Raw genomic sequence first — 25,378 nt, forward strand, 5'->3', positions numbered from 1 at the left:
AAATGTTACAAACTTCCATCCATAGGTTTTCAGGCACTCTGTCTATCAAATCTTATCCATGGAATCTATGTGTCACTTCCACTGTATAATCATAAGATATTTGATTTAGGCCATTCCTGAATGATGTAGTGGTTTTCCCTACTTTCTTCAATTTAATTCTGAATTTTGCAATAAGGAATTCATGATCTGAGTCATAGTCAGCACCTGGTCTTGTTTTTGCTGACTGTATAGAGTTCCTCCATCTTTGGATGCAAAGAACGTAATCAATCTGATTTGGGTGTTGACCATCTGGGGATGTCCATGTGTGCTATTGTCTCCTGTATTGTTGGAAGAAGGTGTTTGCTATGACCAGTGTGTTCTCTTGTCCAAACTCTGTTAGCTTCTGTCCTGCTTCATTTTGTACTCCAAGGCTAAACTGCCTTTGGTTGAGTCTCTCCTGCAGAGGCATGGATCAGCAGTGGCCACCATGGGGACAGGGGCTCTGGCTGCAACAAACCTAGGAGGTTCTGCGTGTGGCATAACTCTTCTTGAAAAAGGTTGCCTTAACCCCATCATAGAGCCATCAAGCAGATGACCCACAAACTGGAGAACAATTATATCAAAGAAGTTATCACACTGTTGCAAAAGATGTAGGGCCCACAACAGATTCCCCAACCTGGATTTCTGGCAAAGCGACTGAGAATCTAGGGAGCCCTGAGTAATCTAGAGGAAGAGAATAGAAGTTTAGATGTGAGGGGCTCTGAATAGTGGATTAATTGACCAGTAAAAACCATTATCATCCCTCTGTAAGGCAGTTGAGCAGATATCCCAAGAACACTCAATATGTTTATTATGCCCTTAAGCCTGGTAACTCCCATCAGGCTGTGTGGAGTAGTGGGTGGCATTAGAGAGCCCTGAGTTCAAATGCCAACATCCCATTTACTAGCTCTCTTGTCTTGGGCAACTTACCATCCCAAATCCCCAATTTCCTTTTTTACAAACGGAATAATAATACCCATCCTTTTAAGCTTTCCTAAGGTAAAAGCAATATAATAACTTGAAAAGAAATTTTTGAATACTGAAAGAAAAAAATTCTCCTATCATCAGTTACCCACCTAATATAATTCTTTCTGTGGTTCTGTGCCATTGAGGGTCACTTTTTGAGCCAGGAGCCACAGGCAGTGTTAATAAAGGAGAGAGAATGAAGACAGGAACAGGCTGAGGTCAGAGGCCAGGGTGTGGATCAAGAATAACCATGGGATGGATGAACTGAGGCAGACGAGAAAGCCAGCTAGAGAGGTAGAATAAAGGAGATACCTAATCTGAGTAATAGATAATAGTTAGACAGAACCTGAGAACCAGAAAGTAGAGAGCAAGTTGGAGGACAACAGTGTGCCCTAGAGTGGCTTCCTTCCAAAATTTTAAGGCTCTTTCACTTAGGCAGGCTTCAGTGGTCCCAAAGAGCCTTGAAACTGTACTCTTGCCAATTTTGTTTAGTCACATGCATGTGTATTTTGAAATTTCATCTTAGTGTATATACCTTTTTGTTTTTTACCGAGTATCTTCAACATTTTCTGTGTCACAAGTCTTCATAATGATTCCTTTTAGTGTCTGCCAAATAGTCCAATTTCACTTGTACCCAGAAAACATACCCATGTGTATTAACTTTTTGCTTCCTTAACTTATTTCCTTAGAATAAAGTGGGATCACTAAGCACGATGATATGCAACTGTGAATTAACAACCAGAAATAGGCTTTATTTTTCTAAGGAAAGAAATAAACTGCAGTTCGTCCCATCTCCTGCCTCTTCTGGAACTGATGAGGAGACCCTATAGAGTTATGTGCTCCAATATGAGAGCCATTATTCCCATGTGACTGTTAAAACTTAATTTTAATTGATTAATTAAAATTAAACAAAATTCAAAATTCAATTCCTCACTTGCATTAGCCATAGTTTGAATGCTCAGTATCTACATGAAACAGAAGACATTAAGAAGATGTGGCAAGAATACACAGGAGAATGATACAAAAAAGATCTTAATGACCCAGATAACCATGATGGTGTGATCACTTACCTAAAGCCAGACAACATGAGGTATGAAGTCAAGTGGGCCTTAGGAAGCGTTACTACAAAAAAAAAAAAAAAAAAAAAAAAAGCTAGTGGATGTTATGGAATTCCAGCTGGGCTATTTCAAATCCTAAAAGATGATGCTGAGAAAGTGCTGCACTCAATATGCCAGCAAATTTGGAAAACTCAGCAGTGGCCACAGGACTGGAAAAGGTCAGTTTTCATTCCAATCCCAAAGAAAGGCAATGCCAAAGAATGTTCAAGCTACTGCACAATTGCACTCATTTCACATGCTAGCAAAGCAATGTTCAAAACCCTCAAGCCAGGATTCAACAGTACGTCAATCAAGAACTTCCAGATGTGCAAGCTGAACTTAGAAAAGGCAGAGGAACCAGAGATTAACTTACCAACATCTGATGGACCATAGAAAAAGCAAGGGAATTCCAGAAAAAAAAAAAATCTACCATTGCTTCATTGACTACGCTAAAGCCTTTGACTGTGTAGATCACAAGAAATTGTGGAAAATCCTTAAAGGGATGGGAATACCAGGCCACCTAACCTGCCTCCTGAGAAGCCTGTGTGAGGAGAAGAGACAACACTTAGAACTGGACATGGAACAATGGACTGGTTCCAGATTGGGAAAGGAGTAGGTCAAGGCTGTATGTTGTCACCCTGCTTATTTAACTTATATGCAGATTATGTCATGGGAGATGCCAGGCTGGATGAAGCTCAAGCTGAAATCAAGATTGCCAGAAGAAATATCAATAACCTCAGATATGCAGATGACACCACCCTAATGGCAGAAAGCAAAGAAGAACTAAAGAGCCTCTTGATGAAAGTGAAAGAGGAAAATGAAAAAGCTGGCTAAAAACTCGACATTCATAAAACTAAGATCATGGCATCTGGCACTCCATGGCATATAGAAGGGGGAAAAGTGGAAGCAGTGGCAGGTTTTATTTACTTGGGCTCCAAAATCATTGTGGATGGTGACTGGAGCCATGAAATTAAATGACACTTGTCTTTTAGAATGAAAGCTATGACAAACCTAGTCAGTATATTAAAAAGCAGAGACATTACGTTGCCAGCAAATATCCATATAGTCAAAGCTATGGTTTTCCAGTAGTCATGTATGGATGTGAGATTTGGAGTATAAAGAAAGCTGAGCACTGAAGAATTGATGCTTTTGAACTGTGGTGGTGGAGAAGACTCTTGAGAGTCCCTTTGACTGCAAGGAGATCAAACCAGTCAATCCTAAAGGAAATCAACCTTGAATATTCATTGCAGGGACTGATGGTGAAGCTGAAGCTCCAATATTTTGGCCACCTAATGCGATCTTACTCATTGGAAAATACCCTGATGCTGGTAAAGATTGAAGGCAGAAGGAGAAGGGGATGACAGAGGATGAGATGGTTGGATGGCATCACCAATTCAATAGACATGAGTGAGCAATCTCTGGGAACTAGTGAAGGAGATGGAAACCTGGCATGCTGCAGTCCATTGGGTCATAAGATGTCAGACACGGCTGAGGGACTGAACAATAACAAATCTACATGTGCCTGGTGGCTACTGTATTATAAAGCATAGGTACAGAAGATTTCCTTCATTATAGAAAATGTATTGGGTAGTGCTTATCTAGAGTTATTTTGTTTTGTTTTGTTTTTTCTGGATGTTGTGATATGAGACTTCCCTGTTCATTGGGACTGTTTAGCATTTCTGTCTCATGTCCACTAAATGCTAGTGGTACTCTCCCTTGAATCAATCTAACAGCTAAAGCCTGCCCCACATTTGCAAATGCTCCATCAAGGAACTCAATTACCCACATTTGAGACTCACTGAGCTTTTATGTTAGAAGAATCCCCTACCTTTGTGGGCATATCTTCACGTTGTTTCTGCCTAAAGAGAGGGAAACTTAGAAAGATGACTTAACAAGATAGCCCTGGCTCAGGGTCTAACTCTGTACTCCATTCCCTCTTTCCTTCCTCCTCCTGCTGATCTGTTTCCTCCATTTGGGGGACTGCAGGAACAAGACCCTACAGATGGAAAAGATCAAAACCCGTTTGAAGGCTGAGTTTGAGGCCCTTGAATCAGAGGAGAGGCACCTGAAGGAATACAAGCAGGAGATGGACCTCCTGCTACAGGAGAAGATGGCCCATGTGGAGGAACTCCGACTCATCCACGCTGATATCAATGTGGTATGTAGCTGGCTGCCTGAAGCCTGTTTCTGGGCACTTTGAGGAGGAATAGACTGTAGTGAGTGTTGTGACCTCTCCTCAAGATGTGACTGTGGCCAACTTAGAGGAGTAGACATCAGGCTGTGGTGAAATGGAAGAATCTAGGAGTTCTGAGATCCAGCCCTGGTTCTGTCACTGATTGACTGTGTATCACTTGGACAAGTTCCTTCTCTCTGGGCCTCATTTTCCCTCTCTGTGCCATGAGAGGGATTCAGTCACTTCTGAGGTCTTACTCAGCTCTGATGTGCTCTGATTCTGGGAGTCTGGGAGTTGAGAGCTAACCTTGGGGAAAAGCAGAGCAGGCAGATACCTCTGGTGGTGGGATTGGTGGGCGGGAGGACTGAGCAGGCAATTGCCTCTGGGGTTTAACTTAAATTTAGGGCTCCGAAGCTTTCAACTAGGCCAAACAAATCATCTTTGCCAGCCTACAAAGCTGGGGCTCCCTCATTTGAGTCTCTCTTTTGGAGAGACTCTTAGAATGTGGAGAATGAACTGCCTGCTAAGGTGATAGGTTTCCCACTTTTTAGAGTTATTAAAGCACAGTCTGAATGATCACCTGTCTGGGCAATGGTATTGGTGATTCCTTCACCAGGAGGGAGATTCGAGGTGCTGATCTGTAAGGCTCTTTCCAACTCTTAGAGCCTATAATAATGAGAAATAGTTTTGTTTTGTTTTTAAATTACATTTGAAGGAGCTAAGTTCCCATTCTTGGGAAACTCATTTCTCTGGCAATATTTATTTCCTGATATTGCCAGGCCTAGGATCTTAAAGGAAATATGAATGCAATTTGGATAATAGTTACTTGGGATTTTCTGTGTCACAAGATCACAGGATATGAGGGTCTTATTAAGAGTTGGCAGTTCTGCTACCAGCTAACCAAGGATAGAGAAAAACCAAGATATGAGTCACAAAGGGACTGAAAATCTGGACCAGTGGATCTCAAACTTGAACATGCCTCATAAGTCACCTAGAGGTCCTATTAAAACACAGATTGTTGGACTCCACCCCAGAATCTCTGATTGCTTATATCTGGGGTGGTACCTGAGAACTTGCATTCCTAATGAGTTCCCAGCTGATGCTGCTTATCTGGTAACTGCATTTTGGGAAACACTGATCTAGGAGAAGGGCCACTGGCCTGGGAGACAGAAGCCCTGGGGCTTTCTCTAGATTTTGTTCCTAAGAAACATTTCTCTGAGGTAGTTCCTTCTCTCTGAGTCTCAATTCTCTGACCTGTAAAATGGTGGTAGTGTGTGTACTTCATGAGTTCTAAGGACCATCCCACCTTTAAGGTTCTATATTTGAATAATAATTACCATTTGTTGAGCTTTTGGGGGCTTCCCTGGTGGCTCAGCAGCAAAGAATCTGCCTGCCAATGCAGGAGGTGTGGGTATGATCCCTGGGTCAGGAAGATCCTCTGGAGAAGGAAATGACAACCCACTCCATTATTTTTGCCTGGGAAATCCCATGGACAGAGGAGCCTGGTGGGATATAGTCCATAGGGTAGCAATGAGTTGGACACGACGTAGCAACTAAAGAACAACAAACAAAACTGAGCCTTTACTCTGTGATAGCCCCTATACTGAGCGTTTATATTAATTCAGTCATTGAATCTTCACCAACATTATATGAGATAGGTACTGTTATTATCACCATTACATAGATGAAGAAACTGAATTTTGACAAGAGTCACAAAGAATATGTGGTGGATTCAGAAGTTGATCATAGATTGGTCTGGCTCTGGAGCCTGTGATTTTAACCACTCAGCTGTAGAGCCTCACTGAGAATCTTGGAGTTTTTTCTGTGTGCCTACCTCACTCTGTGTTCCAGATGGAAAACACTATCAAACAGTCTGAGAATGACCTAAACAAGCTGCTAGAGTCTACCCGGCGGCTACATGATGAGTATAAGCCACTGAAGGAACATGTGGATGCCCTGCGCATGACTCTGGGCCTGCAGAGGCTCCCTGACCTATGTGAAGAGGAGGAGAAGCTCTCCTTGGAGTAAGCTGCCTGCCTCCTGTCCCTGCAACACACACACACACACACACACACACACACACACACACACATGTGCACACACACACACACACGTATGTACATATACACACATAAAGCCTGTCATAGCCCCAGGCCAGTCAGTGGCTGACTTATTGCATGACCTTGGGTAAGTCTCTGTGTTGGGCTGTTAGATGATTAGACTAGAATTACTAGATGGTTTTCAAAGTTCTTTGTGCAGTTTTGAGAATATAGGACTATGTCTATGACTTTATGTGTCTGTGTGTCTGTGACTTTTAAGAGGACACTTCCCAAGTCAAGGCCTAAAAGATGTGTCCAGAAACCTTTGAAAATACAGAAGGGTGAGCTTTCATGGCCTCCAGAGACTAGCTTAGAACTTTGTCTTAAGATTCAGAGTTAAGAATTAGGCTTACTTTAAAGAGACACAGAGTTCAGTTCAGTAGAAGGAAGCAAACTTCCTTAAGGTAGAGCAGGTTGCCTGTGGAAGTGATGAGCTTCTTATTCCTACAGGTATGTCAGCAGAGGCCTGAGGACACTTAATAGGAATACTGCAGAGGAACTTGGGATGGAGGGTAGGCAAATGCCCTTCGAGAACTTAGAGAGCCCTGGGATTTCTAGATTTTCCTGAGTCTGTCAGAGCCAAGGAGCAGGAAGATTACCTTTCCCAACAGACAGTGGGCCTAGTATGCATGGAGAAGAACCTTGTGCTGGAGAGGGTGCAGGAACTTTCTACAGCGAGCCACAGCCCAACCCTCTTTATTCTGTAGCATGGAGTCCTTAAGAGGGATAAGATTATCCTTGCTTTCAGAATGATCCAGCTAGTGTCTCTTTTCTCCAAAGTTACTTTGAGAAACAGAAAGCAGAGTGGCAGACAGAGCCTCAGGAGCCCCCGATCCCTGAATCCTTGGCCGCCGCAGCCGCTGCCGCCCAACAACTCCAAGTGGCTAGGAAGCAGGACACTCGGCAGACAGCCACCTTCAGGCAGCAGCCCCCACCTATGAAGGTGAGTGAGCTGTGTATTGACTGTGGAGGAAGCAAGGTATCCTCAAGCAGCCCCACAGAAGATTGGGTCTGGTGCTTTGGTCTTATTTGGGGTCTTCCTAAAACAGCTTTTGTTTGGGACACAGAAGAAAAGGTCGTGTATGCTAGAGGAGATCCACTGGTCTCACCTTGTATTCCCAGAAGAGTTAGAATACAGGAATGTTGGTGGGCTCTGCTAAAGTATAATTTTCAAAAATCTAGAAACATGACTCAGAAAATATATAGTGAGTGTATATCATTAACGAGGGAACAAGCACCATTACAAATCTATTCCAAAAGCATTAGAGGAGCAAATGATTATATAGTCAGGAAAGGAAAGGAATGCTGAAATAAGTTTGCAATGTTAAATCCAGAAATGGTTAATGTCCTATAGAGCAATAAAACTGTAATCTTTGTGATTACCTTTTCTTTGGAACACACATAATTTGAATCTCTACTGGGCAAAAACTATTTGTGGTTTGCCAACATTAAGTCATAGAATCTGGACCCTGATCAATAGTAAATAATCAAATAGTATAGTATGTAATGGAAAAGTATTTATACTCAATGGAACAGAATAGAGAGCCCAGAAGTAAACCCACATACCTACATTCAATGTCTTCAACAAGGAGGAAAGACTACACAATGGAGAAAAGACAGTCTCTTCAGCAAGTGGTGCTGGGAAAGCTGGACAGCTACAGGTAAAAGAATGAAATTAAGACACTCCCTCACACCACACACAAAAGTAAACTCAAAATGACTTAAAGACTTACATATAAGGCATGATACCATACAACTCCTAGATGAGAAGATAAGCAAAAAATTCTCTGACATAAGTCATACCATTGTTTTCTTAGGTCAGTCTCCCAAGGCAATAGAAGTAAAAGCAAAAATAAACAAATGGGATCTAATCACACTTACAAGCTTTTGCACCACAAAAGAAACCACAAACAGAAATGAAAAGTCAAAATATGAACTGAAAGGAAATATCTGCAAATGATGGGACAAACAAAGGCTTAATACTCAAAATATAAAAATAGCTCACACAATCAATAACAAAACAAGCAATCCCATCAAAAAATGGGCAGAAGACCTCAATAGACATTTCTCCAAAGAAAATATACAGATGGCTAATAGGCACATGAAAAGATGCTCAACATCACTAATTATTAGGGAAATGCAAATAAAAACTACAATGAGGCATCACCACACACTGGCCAGAATGGCCATCATTAAAAATTCTACAAGAGTTCTGCTGACCACTGCCAACGACAGACCCTCTAATCATCTGTTGCAATCCAAGGAGGCCTGTCCATGTGGCAGGCAATATCAAGGTTCCACTGAGTCAGAGATCTCCATTGTGTTCTTGCACACTGGCTTTTGGAACTCAAGTAAAGGTCCTTTCATTTCAGGTGAAATTCCTCTTGGTAGATTGGGCCTAGGCTAGTCTTCGGAGAGAGATCAAGCCCTGAGCTTTTGGAGTGGGAGCATTGACTCGAAGACCCTAGACTACCAGAGAACTAACACGAGGGAGTATCAAATAGTGAGAACTCACACAAAGGAAATCACTTGAATACAATACCAAGCATCACCCAACCAGCAATAGCACCCTATGCAGGATGCCTCATTTAAACAACTAACAAAACAAAAATACAAACCCAATTATCAGTAGACAGGATTACCACCTCACTCAGCCTTGTCCACCACAGGAAAAAAATACAAACAAACAAAAATTCAGCACCAATATCTACCTATATGAAGCATACACAAACCACTGGACCAACCTTCGGAGGACAGAAACAAAAAGGAATAAAGAATTCAACCTCAAAGCCTGGGAAAAGGAGACCTCAAACACAATAAGTTAAAAAAAAAATAATGAAAAGGCAGAGAAATACTACACAAACTAAGGAACAAACTAGAAACACAGAAGTCCAAATAAATGAAGAGGAAATAGGCAAACTACCTGAAATATAATTCAGGATAATGGTAGTAAAGATGATCAAAAACCTTGAAAACAGAATGGAGAAAATTCAAGAATCAATAAAGACCTAGAAGAATTAAAGAATAAACACACAGAGACAAACAGCACTACTACTGAAATTAAAAATACTCTAGAAGGAATCAATAGCAGAATATCTGAATCAGAAGAACAAATCGGTGAGCTGGAAGACAAAATGGTAGAAATTACTTCTGAAAAGCAGAATAAAGTAAAAATAATGAAAAGAACTAAGGATAGTCTCAGAGATTTCTGGGACAATATCAAATGCACCAACATTCGAATTATAGGGATTCCAGAAGAAGAAAGGGTATTACAAAATTTTTGAAGAGATTATAGTTGAAAATTTACCCAACATAGAAAAGAAAATAGTCAATCAAGTCCAAGAGGCACAAAGAGTCCCATACAGGATAAACCCAAGGAGAAACATGCCAAGACACATAGTAATCAAACTAAAAAAGACTAAACACATGGAAAGAATATTAAATGCAGCAAGGGAGTAGCAACAAGTAACATACAAGGGAAACCCCATATGCTTAACAGCTGGTCTTTCAACAGAAACTCTGCAGGCCAGAAGGGAATGGCAGGATATATTTAAAGTATTGAAAGGGAAAAATCTACAACAAAGATTATAGTACCTGGCAAGGATCTCATTCAAAATTGATGGAGAGGCTCCAGGCTGCAGCACTAGTAGGCTTGGCTGGGAAGAGCTGATCTTCTCCCTCCCAGGCAGATCTCCCACATTACAGACATATTCTTTACAAGTTGAGCCACCAGGGAAGCCCAAGAATACTGGAGTGGTTAGCCTATCCCTTCTCCAGCAGATCTTCCTGACCCAGGAATCGAACCAGGGTCTCCGGCATTGCAGGCTGATTCTTTTCCAGCTGTGCTACCAAGGGAGCCCCAAAGGTTGGATTATATAGTCTCTATTGCTCTATTTTCAAGTTCACTAATCTTCCCTTTGTCATCTCCATTGTGCTATGGATCCCATCCAGGGGAAATCCTTAGATAGCGGAGGAATAGGATGGGGAGATCACTTTATCCCCCACAAAATCATCAAAAGATCATATGAATCCTGAGCAAATTCCACAAAACCACTTCTGAACGCTCACAAAGGACAACAGGCACACAGAAAGGTAGCCCGTTCTCTTTGAAAGGAGATGATTTTATCATCAGTGCTGTATGGATGGAGAAGTCTAGAGACTACTCTAAGAATAACACTGAAAGCCAGAGGCAGGAGGCTTAAATCTGGAGCTTGAGAACACCAGAAAACTCCTGATTCCAGGGAATGTTAATCAACAAGAGCTCATCCAAAAGCCTCATACTTACACTGGAACCAAGCTACACCCAAGAGCCAACAAGTTTCAGAGCAAGACATACCAAGCTAATTCTCCAACAATCCAGGAACATAACACTCAGTATTAAAATACAGGCAGCCAAAAGTCACACCAAACCCATAGACATATCAAAACTCACTACTGGACACTTCATTGCACTCCAGAGAGAAGAGATTCAGCTCCACCCACCAGAACATGAACACAGGCTCCCCTAGCCAAGAAACCTTGGCAAGCCACTCATCAAACCCCACTCACAGGGAGTAACCTCCACAATAAAGAGGAACCACAGAATTCCAGCATATAGAAAAGCCACCCCAAACACAGCAATCTAAACAAGATAAAAAGACAGAGAAATATTCAGCAGGTAAAGGAACATGACAAATGCCCAACAAACCAAACAAAAGAGGAGGAGATGGGGAGTCTACCTGAAAAAGAATTCAGAATAATAATAGTAAAAATTATCTAAAATGGTCAAAACAAAATGGAGTTACAGATAAATAGCCTGGAAACAAGGATTTAGAAGATACAAGAAATGTTTAATAAGGACCTAGAAGAAATAAGAGTCAATAAATAATGAATAATGCAATAACTGACATTAAAGGCACTCTGGAGGGAAACAACAGTAGAATAATTAAAGCAGAAGATAGGATAAGTGAGGTGGAAGATAGAATGGTGGAAATAAATAAAGTAGAGAGGAAAAAAGAAAAAAGAATTAAAAGAAATGATGACAACCTCAGATTTCTGGGACAAGGTTAAACGTCCCAACATTTGAATCATAGCATTCCCAGAAGAAGACAAAAAGAAAGGCCATGACTTGAGGAGATAATAGTTGAAAACTTCCCTAAAATGGGGAAGCAAGAAGCCACCCAAGCCCAAGAAACCCAGAGAGTGCCAAACAGGATAAACCTAAGGTGAAACACCACAAGACACTTATTAATAAAATTAACAAAGTTCAAGCACAAACAGCAACTATTAAAACAGCAAGGGAAAAGCAACAAATAACACACCAGGGGATTCCCATAAGGGTAACAACTGATCTTTAAATATAAACTCTTCAGGCCAGAAGGGAATGGCAGGACATACTTAAAGTGATGAAAGAGAATAACCTACAACACAGATTACTGTACCCAGCAAGGATTTCATTCAAATATGAAGGAGAAATCAAAAGCTTTACAGACAAGAAAAAGCTCAGAGAATTCAGCACCACCAAACCAGCTCTTCAGCAAATGCTAAAGGATCTTCTCTAGACAGGAAACACAGAAAAGGTGTATAAACTCGAACCCAAAACAACAAAGTAAATGGCAGGAGATTATACTTATCAATGATTACCTTAAATGTAAATGGGTTGAATGCCCCAACCAAAAGGCAAAGACTGGCTGAATAGATACAAAAACAAGACCCCTATATATGCTGTCTACAAGAGACCCACCTCAAAACAAGGGACACATACAGACTGAAAGTGAAGGGCTGGAAAAAGATATTTCACACAAACGGAGACCAAAAGAAAGCAGGAGTAGCAATACTCATATCAGATAAAATAGACTTTGAAATAAAGGCCATGAAAAGAGACAAAGAGGGACACTACATAATGATAGAAGGATCAATCCAAGAAGATATAGCAATTATAACTATATATGCACCCAACATACGAGCACCACAATATGTAAGGCAAATGCTAACAAGTATGAAAGGGGAAATTAACAGTAACACAATAGTAGTGGAAGACTTTAATACCCCACTCACACGTATGGATAGATCAACTAAACAAAAATTAGCAAGGAAACACAAACTTTAAATGATACAATGAACCACTTAGACCTAACTGATATCTATAGGAAATTTCAACCCCAAACAATGGATTTCACCTTTTTCTCAAGTGCATACGGAACATTCTCCAGGATTGATCACATCCTGGGCCATAAACCTAGTCTTGGTAAATTCAAAAAAACTGAATTCATTTCCAGCCTCTTTTCTGATCACAATGTGGCAAGATTAGATGTCAATTACAGGGGAGAAAACTATTTAAAATACAAACATACAGAGGCTAAAAAACATGCTTCTGAATAACCAACAAATCACAGAAGAAATCAAAAAAGAAATCAAAATATGCATAGAAATGCACAAATGAAAATGAAAACATGACAACTCAAAACCTATGGGATTCAGTAAAAGCAATGCTAAGGGGAAGGTTCATAGCAATACAGGCTTACCTCAAGAAGCAAGATAAAAAATCATTTAAATAACCTAACTCTACACCCAAATCAACTAGGGAAAGAAGAAATGAAGAACCCCAGTGTTAGTAGAAAGAAAGAAAGAAATGAAAATTAAGGCAGAAGTAAATGAAAAAGAAACAAAAGAGACCATAGTAAAAATCAACAAAGGTAAAAGCAGGTTCTCTGAGAAGATAAATAAAATTGACAAACCATTAGCCAGACTCATCAAGAAAAAAGGAAGAAGTGTCAAAGCAACAAAATTAGAAATGAAAATGGAGAGATCACAACAGACAATATAGAAATGCAACGGATCATAAGAGACCACTATCAGCAGCTATATGCCAATAAAATGGACAACTTGGATGAAATGGACAAATTCTTAGAAAAGTGTAACTTTCCAAAACTGAACCAGTAAGAAATATAAAATCTTAACACATCCATCACAACCACGGAAACCAAAACTGTAATCAGAAATCTTCCAACAAACAAAAGCCCAGGACCAGATGGCTTCACAGCTGAATTCTTCCAAAATTTTAGAGAAGAACTAACACCTATCCTACTCAAACTCTTCCAGAAAATTGCAGAGGAAGGTAAACTTTGAAACTCATTCTATGAGGCCACCATCACCCTAATACCAAAACCAGACAAAGATGCCACCAAAAAAAAAAAAGAAAGAAAGAAAAAGGAAAACTACAGGCCAATATCACTGATGAACATAGATGCAAAAGTACTTAACAAAATTCTAGCAAACAGTATCCAACAAAATATTAAAAAGATCATGCATCATGGCCAAGTGGGTTTCATCCCAGGGATGCAAGGATTCTTCAATATTCGCAAGTCAATCAATGTGAAACACAACATTAACAAATTGAATGATAAAAAACCATATGATTATATCAATAGATGCAGAGAAAGCCTTTGGCAAAATTCAATATCCATTTATGATAAAAAGAAAAAACCCTCTAGAAAGCAGGAATAGAAGGAACATACCTCAACATAATAAAAGCCATATGTGATAAACCCAAAGCAAACATTATCCTCAATTGTGAAAATTTAAAACCATTTCCCCAAAAGTCAGGAACAAGACAAGGGTGCGCACTCTCACCACTACTATTCAACATAGTTTTGGAAGTTTTAGCCACAGCAATCAGAGAAGAAAAAGACATAAAAGGAATCCAGATTAGAAAAGAAGAAGTAAAACTCTCACTGGTTTGCAGTTGATCCTCTACATAGAAACCCCTAAAGACTCCACAAGAGAATTACTAGAGCTAATCAAAGAATATAGTAAAGGTGCAGGATATAAAATTAACACACGTAAATCCCTTGCATTCCTATACACTAACAATGAGAAAACAGAAAGAGAAATTAAGGAAACAATTCCACTCACCATTGCAACCAAAAGAATAAAATACCTAAGAATAAATCTACCTAAAGAAACAAAAGACCTATATATATAAAACTATAAAACACTGATGAAAGAAATCAAAGAGGACACAAATAGATGGAGAAATATACCATGCTCATGGATTGGAAGAGTCAATATAGTGAAAATGAGTATACTAACCAAAGCAATCTATAGATTCAGTGGAATCTCTGTCAAGCTACCAACTATTTTTCAGAGAACTGGAACAAACAATTTCACCATTTGTATGGAAATACAAAAAAACCTCGAATACCCAAAGCAATCTTGAGAGAGAAGAATGGAACTGGAGGAATCAACCTGCCTGACTTCAGACTATACTACAAAGCTACAGTCATCAAGACAGTATGGTACTGGCACAAAGACAGAAATATAGATCAATGGAACAAAATAGAAAGCCCAGAGATAAATCCACACACCTATGGACACCTTATCTTTGACAAAGGAGGCAAGAATATACAATGGAGAAATGACAATCTCTTTAACAAGTGGTGGTGGGAAAATTGGTCAACCACTTGTAAAAGAATGAAACTAGAACACTCTCTAACACCATACACAAAAATGAACTCAAAGTGGATTAAAGATCTAAATGTAAGACCAGAAACTATAAAACTCCTACAGGAAAACATAGGCAAAACACTCTCTGACATAAACCACAGCAGGATCCTCTATGAGTAATGGAAATAAAAGCAAAAATATACAAGTGGGACCTAATTAAACTTAAAGGCTTTTGCACAATGAAGGAAACTATAAGCAAGGTGAAAAGACAGCCGTCAGAATGGGAGAAAGTAATAGCAAACAAAGCAACTGACACAGAACTAACCTCAAAAATATACAAGCATCTCATGCAGCTCAATTCCAGAAAAAATAAATGACCCAATCAAAAGATGGGCCAAAGAACTAAACAGACAGTTCTCCAAATAAGAAATACAGATGGCTAGCAAACATATGAAAAGTTGCTCGACATCACTCATTATCAGAGAAATCTCCCTGATTTCTCATCTCTCGCCAGTCAGAATGGCTGCTATCAAAAAGTCTACAAACAATAAATGCTGGAGAGGGTGTGAAGAAAAGCAAACCCTCTTACACTGTTGGTGATTCAAACTAGTACAGCCACTATGGAGAACAGTGTGGAGATTCCTTAAGAAACTAGAAGTAGAACTGCCATACGACCCAGCAGTCCCATTGCTGGGCATACACACTGGGGAAACCAGAATTGAAGGAGGCACATGTCCCACAATGTTCATCACAGCCTTGTTTTCAACAGTCAGGACACGGAAGCTACCTAGATGTCCATCGGCAGACAAATGGATAAGAAAGCTGTGGTACATATACACAATGGAATATTACTCAGCTATTAAAAAAGAACACATTTGAATCAGTTCTAATGACGTGGATGAAACTGGAGCCTATTATACAGTATAGTGAAATAAGTCAGAAAGAAAAACACCAATACAGTATATTAACGCATATATATGGAATTTAGAAAGATGGTAATGATGACCCTCTATGCGAGAGCAGAAGAGACTCAGATGTAAAGAACAGTCTTTTGGACTCTGTGGGAGAAGGCGAGGGTGGGTTGATTTCAGAGAATAGCACTGAAACATGTATATTATCATATGTGAAATAGATCACCAGTCCAGGTTTGATGCATGAGACAGGGTACTCAGGGCTGGTGCATTGGGATGCCTGAGGGATTGGATGGGGACAGAAATGGGAGGGAGTTTAGGATGGGGAACAAGTGAACATCCATGGCTGATTCATGTCAATGTGTGGCAAAACCCACACCATATTTTAAAGTAATTTCCCTCCAATTAAAATAAATTAATTAATTTTTAAAAATTGATGAAGAAATAAAAAGGTTTTCAGACAAGCAAAAGTTATGAAAATTCAGTACCGCCAAACCAGGTTTGCAACAAATGTTAAAGGGAATTATATAGTCAAGAAATATACGAGAAGAAGGCACATCTACAAAATCGACCCCAAACAATTAAGAAAATGTCAATAGGAACATATATATATATATATATATATATATATATCTCAATAATTACTTTAAATAGATTAAATGCTTCAACTAAAGACACAGACTGGCTGAGTGGATAAAAAAACAAGACCCATATATATACTATCTACAGGAAACCCACTTGAGACCTAAAGTCACATATAGACTGAAAGTGAGATGATGGAAAAGTATATTTCATGCAAATGGGAAGCAAAAGAAAGCTGAAGTAGCAATCCTCATATCAGACAAAATAGACCTTAAAATAAAGAAGATTACAAGAATTAAGGAGGGACACTACATAATGATCAAGGGATCAATCCAAAAGGAAGGCAAAACATTTGTAAATATCTATGCATCCAAAATAAGAACACCTCAATACATAAAAATTAAACACTAACAGACATAAAAGGAGAAATTGACAGTGACACAATAATAGTAGGAGACTTTAACACCCCACTCACATCAATGGACAGCTCATGAAAACAGAAAATTAATAAGGAAACTCAAGTCTTATATGATACATTAGATGAGATAGATCTCATTGATATCTTCAGGACATTCCATCCAAATCCAAAAGAATACAACTTTTTCTCAAGTGCACATGGAACATTCCCCAGGATAGACCACATCTTGAGTCACAAATCAAGCCTCAGTAAATAAGAAAATTGAAATCATATTAAGCATCTTCTCTGACCCCAATGCTATGAGACTGGATATCAATGACAAGGAAAAAAAAAACTGTAAGAAACACAAACACATGGAGATTAAACAACACTTTTCTAAATAGCCAACAGTTTACTGAAGAAATCAAAAGGGAAATAAAAAAAATTATAGGAGCAAATGACAGTTAAAATACACAATTCAAAACCCATGGGATGCAGCAAAAGCTGTTCTAAGAGGGAAGTTTATAGCAATACAATCCTACCTCAAGAAACAAACAAACAAACAAAAACATTGAATAGACAATGTAACTCTACACCTAAAACAACTGGAAAAAAAAAAAAAAGAAAAAACATTAATAGAAGGAAAGAAATCATAAAGATCTAAGTGGAAATAAATGAAAAATAAATGAAACAATAGTAAAGATTAATAAAACTAAAGCTGGTTCTTTGAGAAGAAAAACAAAATTGACAAGCCCTTAGCCAGACTCATCAAGAAAAAAGAGAGAAGAATCAAATCAACAAAATTAGAGTTGAAAAAGGGGAAGTTACAATATACCATGCAGAAATACAAAGAATAATAAGAGACTATTATGAACTACTATATGGCAATAAAATGGATACCCTGGAAGAAATTGCACAGATTCCTAGAAAAGTTCAATCTTCCAAGACTGATCCAGGAAGAAATAGAAATTATGAATAACCCAATTATGAGCACTGAAAATGAAGCTGTGATTTAAAAAAAAAAAAATCTCCCAGAAAATAAAAGCCCAGGACCAGATGGCTTCACAGGGGACTTCTATCAAACATTTAGAGAAGAGCTAATGCCTATCCTAACGATGTTTCAAAAAATTGCAGAGGAAGGAACACTTCCAAACTCATTGTATGAGGCCAGCATCACCCTGATACCAAATCCAGACAAAGACAACACAAAAAAAGAAAACTACAGACCAATATCACTCATGAACATAGATGCAAGAATCCTCAACAAAATGTTAGCAAACAGAATTCAGCAGCACATCAAAAAATTCAAACACCATGATCAAGTTGGGTTTATTCCTGACATGTAAGGATTCGTCAATATATGTAAATCAAACTGTGATACACTATATTAACAAATTGAAAAATAAAAACCATATGATAATCTCAATAGATGAAGAAAAAGCCTTTGACAAAATTCAGCACCTATTTGTGATTAAAACTCCTCAAAAACTGGGCATAGAAGGAACCGACCTCAACACAATAAAGGCCATTTATGATAAGCCTACAGCATACATTATTCTCTATGGTGAACAATGGAAAGCATTCCCCCTAATATCAGGAACAAGACAAGGGTGTTCACTCCACCACTATTATTCAACATAGTTCTGGAGGATATAGATACAGCAATCAGAGAAGAAAAAGAAATAAAAGGAATCCAGATGAGAAAGGAATAAAACTTTCACTGTATGCAGATGACATGATACTGTACCTAGAAAACCCTAAGGATAGTATTAGAAAATTACTAGAGCTAATCAGTGAATTTAGCAAAGTTGCAGGATGCAAAATCAGTACACAGAAATCACTTGCATTTCTATATACTAACAGTGGAAAAATCAGAAAGAGAAACTAAGGAATCAATCCCATCCATCATTGCAACAAAAAGAATTATATATCTAGGAATAAGCTTATCTAAGGAGAAAAAAGAACTGTACACAAAAAAATTAAAAGACACTGACTGGAGAAGGGAATGGCAAACCACTTCAGTATTCTTGCCTTGGGAACCCCATGAACAGTATGAGAAGGCAAAATGATAGGATACTGAAAGAGAAACTCCCCAGGTCAGTAGGTGCCCAATATGCTACTGGAGAGCAGTGGAGAAATAACTCCAGAAAGAATGAAGGGATGGAGCCAAAGCAAAAACAATACCCAGTTGTGGATGGGACTGGTGATAGAAGCAACGTCCGATGCTGTAAAGAGCAATATTGCATAGGAACTTGGAATGTTAGGTCCATGAATCAAGGCAAATTGGAAGTGGTCAAACAGGAGATGGCAAGAGTAAACGTTGACATTCTAGGAATCAGTGAACTAAAATGGACTGGAATGGGTAAATTTAACTCAGATGACCATTATATCTACTACTTTGGGCAGGAATCCCTTAGAAGAAATGGAGTAGCTATCATAGTCAACAGAAGAGTCCGAAATGCAGTACTTGGATGCAATCTCAAAAAAGACAGAATGATCTCTGTCCGTTTCCAAAGCAAACCATTCAATATCACGGTAATCCAAGCCTATGCCCCAACCAGTAACGCTGAAGAAGGTGAAGTTGAAGGGTTCAATGAAGACCTACAAGACCTTTTAGAACTAACACCCAAAAAAGATGTCCTTTTCATTATAGGGGACTGGAATGCAAAAGTAGGAAGTCAAGAAACACCTGGAGTAACAGACAAATTTGGCCTTGGAGTACGGAATGAAGCAGGGCAAAGGCTAATAGATTTCTGCCAAGAGAACGCAGTGGTCATAGCAAAGACCCTCTTCCAACAACACAAGAGAAGACTCTACACATGGACATCACCAGATGGCCAACACTGAAATCAGATTGATTATATTCTTTGCAGCCAAAGATGGAGAAGCTCTATACGCTCAGCAAAAACAAGACCAGGAGCTGACTGTGGCTCAGATCATGAACTCCTTATTGCCAAATTCAGACTTAAACTGAAGAGAGTAGGGATAACCACTAGACCATTCAGGTATGACCTAAATCAAATCCCTTATGAACATACAGTGGAAGTGAGAAATAGATTTAAGGGACTAGATCTGTTAGAGAGCCTGATGAACTATGGATGAAGGTTCGTGACATTGTACAGGAGACAGGGATCAAGATCATCTCCATGGAAAAGAAATGCAAAAAGGCAAAATGGTTGTCTGAGGAGGCCTTACAAATAGCTGTGAAAAGAAGAGAAGCAAAAAGCAAAGCAGAAAAGGAAAGATATTCCCATTTGAGTGCAGAGTTCCCAAGAATAGTCAGTAGAGATAAGAAAGCCTTCCTCTGTTATCAATGCAAAGAAATAGAGGAAAACAACAGAATGGGAAAGGCTAGAGAGCTCTTCAAGAAAATTAGAGCTACCAAGGGAACATTTCATGCAAAAATGGGCTCAATAAAGGACAGAAATGGTATGGACTTAACAGAAGCAGAAGATATTAAGAAGAGGTGGCAAGAATACACAGGAGAACTGTACAAAAAAGATCTTCATGACCCAGATAATCACAATGGTGTGATCACTCACCTAGAGCCAGACATCCTGGAATGTGAAGTCAAGTGGGCCTTAGAAAGCATCACTACGAACAAAATTAGTGGAGGTGATGGAATTCCAGTTGAACTATTTCAAATCCTGAAAGATGATGCTGTGAAAGTGCTGCACTCAATATGCCAGCACACTTGGAAAACTCAGCAGTGGTCACAGGACTGGAAAAGGTCCGTTTTCATTCCAATCCCTAAGAAAGGCAATCCCAAAGAATGCTCAAACTACTGCACAATTGCACTCATCTCACAAGCTAGTAAGGTAATGTACAAAATTCTCCAAGCCAGCTTCAGCAATACGTGAACTGAGAACTTCCAGATGTTCAAGCTGGTTTTAGAAAAGGCAGAGGAACCAGAGATCAAATTGCCAATATCCACTGGATCATCGAGAAAGCAAGAGAGTTCCAGAAAAACATCTATTTCTGCTTTATTGACTACACCAAAACCTTTGACTGTGTGGATCACAATAAACTGTGGAAAATTCTGAAGGAGATGGGAATACCAGACCACCTGACCCGCCTCTTGAGAAACCTGTATGCAGGTCAGGAAGCAACAGTTAGAACTGGACATGGAGCAACAGACTGGTTCCAAATAGGAAAAGGAGTACGTTAAGGCTGTATATTGTCACCCTGCTTATTTAACTTATATGCAGGGTACATCATGAGAAACACTGGGCTGGAAGAAGCACAAGCTGGAATTAAGATTGCCGGGAGAAATATCAATAACCTCAGATATGCAGATGACACCACCCTTATGGCAGAAAGTGAAGAGGAACTCAAGAGCCTCTTGATGAAAGTGAAAGAGGAGAGTGAAAATGTTGGCTTAAAGCTCAACATTCAGAAAACTAAGATCATGGCCTCTGGTCCCATCACCTCATGGGAAATAGATGGGGAGACAGTGGAAACAGTGTCAGACTTTATTTTTGTGGGCTCCAAAATCACTGCAGATGGTGACGCCAACCATGAAATTAAAAGACACTTACTCCTTGGAAAGAAAGTTATGACCAACCTATATAGCATATTAAAAAGCAGAGACATTACTTTGCCAACAAAGGTCTGTCTGGTCAAGGCTATGGTTTTTCCAGTGGTCATGTATGGATGTGAGAGTTGGACTGTGAAGAAATCTGAGTGCCGAAAAATTGATGCTTTTGTACTGTGGTATTGGAGAAGACTCTTGCGAGTCCCTTGGACTGCAAGGAGATCCAACCAGTCCATCCTGAAGGAGATAAGTCCTGGGTGTTCATTGGAAGAATTGATGCTGAGGCTGAAACTCCAATACTTTGGCCACCTCATGTGAAGAGTTGACTCATTGGAAAAGACTGTGATGCTAGGAGAGATTGGGGGCAGGAGGAGAAGGGGACAACAGAGGATGAGATGGCTTGATGGCATCACTGACTCGATGGGCATGAGTTTGAGTAAACTATGGGAGTTTGTGATGGACAGGGAGGCCTGGCGTGCTGCGATTCATGGGGTCGCAAAGAGTCGGACATGACTGAGCAACTGAACTGAACTGAACTGAATGAAAGAAATCAAAGATGACATAAACAGAGAGATTTCCCATGTTCCTGGGTAGGAAGAATCAATATTGTGAAAATGACTATACTACCAAATACAATCTACAGATTTATTGTGACCCCTCTCAAATGACCAGTGGCATTTTTCACAGAACTAGAACAAAATATTTCACAATTCATATGGAAACACAAAAGACCTGAAATAGCCAAATCCGTCTTAAGAAAGAAGAATGGAGTTGGGGGAATCAACCTTCCTGACTTCAGATTATACTACAAAGCTATGGTCATCAAGACAGTATGGTACTGGCACAAAAACAGAAATATAGACCAATGTAATAAGATTGAAAGCCCAGAAATAAACCCATGCACCTTTGGGTACCTTATTTTTGACAAAGAAAGCAAGAAAACACAATGGGGCAAAGATAACCCCTTCAATAAATGATGCTGGGACAACTGGACAGCTACATGTAAAAGAATTAAATTGGAACACTTCCTAACACCATACACAAAGATAAACTCAAAATGGATTAAAGACCTAAATGTAAGACCAGAAACTATAAAACGCCTAGAGGAAAACATAAGCAAAACACTCTCTGACATAAATCAGGCCAAGATACTCTATGAACCACCTCTTCAGTTCGGTTCAGTTCAGTCACTCAGTCGTGTCCAATTCATTGATACCCCATGAACCGCAGCACACCAGGCCTCCTTTTCCATCACCAACTCCTGGAGTCCACCCAAACCCATGTCCATTGTGTCGGTGATGCCATTTAACCATCTCATCCTCTGTCGTCCCCTTCTCCTCCTGCCCTCAATCTTTCCCAGCATCAGGGTCTTTTCAAATGAGTCAGCTGTTTGCATCAGGTGGCCAAAGTATTTGAGTTTCAGCTTCAACATCAGTACCTCCAATGAACACCCAGGACTGATCTCCTTTAGGATGGACTGGTTGGGTCTCCTTGCAGTCCAAGGGACTCTCAAGAGTCGTCTCCAACACCACAGTTCAAAAGCATCAATTCCTCAACGCTCAGTTTTCTTTATAGTCCAACTCTCACATCCATACATGACTACTGGAAAAACCATAGCCTTGCCTAGATGTACATTTGTTGGCAAAGTAATGTCTCTGCTTTTTAATATGCTATCTAGGTTGGTCATAACTTTCCTTCCAAGGAGCAAGCATCTTTTAATTTCATGGCTGCAGTCACAATCTGCAGTGATTTTGGAACCCCAAAAAATAAAGTCAACCACTGTTTCCACTGTTTTCCCATCTATTTGCCATGAAGTGATGGGACCAGAGGCCATGATCTTAGTTTTCTGAATGTTGAGCTTTAAGCCAACATTTTCACTCTCCTCTTTCACTTTCATCAAGAGGCTCTTGAGTTCTTCAATTTCTGCCATAAGGGTGGTGTCATATGAATATCTGAGGTTATTGATATTTCTCCCAGCAATCTTGATTCCAGCTTGTGCTTCCTCCAGCCCAGCATTTCTCATGATGTACTCTGCATATAAGTTAAATAAGCAGGGTGACAATATACAGCCTTGACATACTCTTTTTCCTATTTGGAACCAGTCTGTTGTTCCATGTCCATTTCTAACTGTTGCTTCCTGACCTGCATGCAGGTTTCTCAAGAGGTTCCATTACTCTAAGAACCACCTCTTAGAGTAACAGAAAGAAAAACAAAAGTAAACAAGTGGGACCTGATTAAACTTAAAATCTTTTGCACAGCAAAGGAAACTATAAGCAAGGTGAAAAGACAGCCCTCAGAATCGGAGAAAATAATAGCAAATTAAACAACTGACGAAGGATTAATTTCCAAAATATACAAGCAACTCATACAACTGAATGCCAGAAAAACAAACAACCCAATCAAAATGTGGAAAAAAGGCCTAAACAGACATTTCTCCAAAGAGGACATACTGATGGCTAACAAACACATGAAAAGATGCTCAACATCGCTCATTATTATCAAAATGCAAATCGAAACTACAGTGAGATATCACCTCACACCAGTCAGAATAGCCATCATCAAAAAGTCTACAAACAATAAATGCTGGAGAGGATGTGGAGAAAAGGGAATGCTCTTGCACTGTTGGTGGGAATGTAAATTGATACAGGCACTATGGAAGATGGTATGGAGACTCCTTTAAAAATTAGGAATAAAACCACCATATGACCCAGCAATGCCACTCCTAGGCATATACCCTGATGAAACCAAAATTGGAAAAGACACATGTATACCATTGTTCATTGCAGCACTATTTGCAGTACCTAGAACATGGAAGCAACCTAGATGTCCATCAACAGATGAATGGATAAATAAGTTGTGGTACATATACACAATACCCAGCCATAAAAATGTACACATTTGAGTCAGTTCTGATGAGGTGGATGAACCTAGAACCTATTATACAGAGTGAAGTGTGTCAGAAAGAGAAAGATAAATTCCGTATTCTAACATATATATATATGGAATCTAGAAAAAATGGCACTGAAGAATTTATTTTCAGGGCAACAATGGAGAAACAGACATAGAGAATAGACTTATGGACTTGGGGAGAGGGGAGGAGAGAGTGAGATGTATGGAAAGAGTTACATGGAAACTTACATTACCATATGTAAAATAGATAGCCAATGGGAATTTTCTGTATGTCTCAGGAAAGTCAAACATGGGCTCTTTATCAATCTAGAGCTGTGTGATGGGGCGGGAGATGGGAAGAAAGTTCAACCCACTCCAGTATTCTTGCCTGGAGAATCCCATGTACGGAGGAGCATGGTGGGCTACAGTCCACAGGGTTGCAATGAGTTGGACATGACTGAGCGACTTAACTAACTTAACTATGGCTGATTCATGTTGAGGTTTGACAGAAAACAAAATTCTGTAAAGCAGTTATCCTTCAATAAAAAAATAAATAAATAAAAAAGATTCTACAGATAGCAAATGCTCAAGAGTGTGTGGAGAAAAGGGAACCCTCCTGAAATATTGGTGGGAATGTAAATTGGCACAGCCTCTATGTAGACCAGTATGGAAATTCCTTAAAAAACTAAAATTTGAGTTACCATATTATACTGCAATATGACTCCTGGGCATATATCCAGAGAAAACTCTAATTCGAAAAGATGCATGCACTACAATGTTAATGGCAATACTATTTACAATAGCTAAGACATGAAAGCAACCTAGATGTCCATTGACAGATGAATGGATAAAGAAGATGTGGTATATGTATACAATGGAATACTATCAGCCAGAAGTAATGCTACTTGGACTTCAAGGAGATCAAACCAGTCAATCCTAAAGGAAATAAGTCCGGAATATTCATTGGAAGGGCTGATCCTGAAGCTGAAACTCCAATCCTTTGGCCACCTGATACAAAGAACTGACTCATTGGAAAAGACCCTGATACCAGGAAAGATTCAAGTCAGGAAGAAAAGGGGGGCGACAGAGGATGAAATGGTTGGGTAGTATCACTGACTCAATGGACATGAGTTTGAGCAAGCTCCAGGAGTTGGTGATGGACAGGGAAGTCTGGCATGCTGCAGTCCATGGGATCGCTGAGAGTTGGACACGACTGAGCAACTGAGCTGAACTGAACTTAATGCTACTTGCAGCAACATGGATGGACATAGAGATTAACATACTAAGT

The 25,378-nt window shown here is 39.5% G+C and overlaps 1 protein-coding gene across 2 annotated transcripts in view; it reads left to right on the forward strand.

Moving 5' to 3' along the window:
* The window catches only part of ZC4H2 (zinc finger C4H2-type containing), a 67,601-nt gene that overhangs the window by 39,772 nt on the left and 2,451 nt on the right, over positions 1-25,378 (forward strand). Inside the window, exons 2-4 of one of the 2 annotated variants that reach the window (XM_043896903.1) lie at positions 4,068-4,239; positions 6,106-6,278; positions 7,134-7,296. In XM_043896903.1, the coding sequence (XP_043752838.1) occupies positions 4,068-4,239; positions 6,106-6,278; positions 7,134-7,296 (508 nt within the window). The remainder of the gene's footprint in view (positions 1-4,067; positions 4,240-6,105; positions 6,279-7,133; positions 7,297-25,378) is intronic. The other variant, XM_043896904.1, reaches the window with a different exon arrangement.

The sequence above is a fragment of the Cervus elaphus genome, chromosome X (assembly GCF_910594005.1).
Source record: "Cervus elaphus chromosome X, mCerEla1.1, whole genome shotgun sequence".
Lineage (NCBI taxonomy): Eukaryota > Metazoa > Chordata > Mammalia > Artiodactyla > Cervidae > Cervus > Cervus elaphus.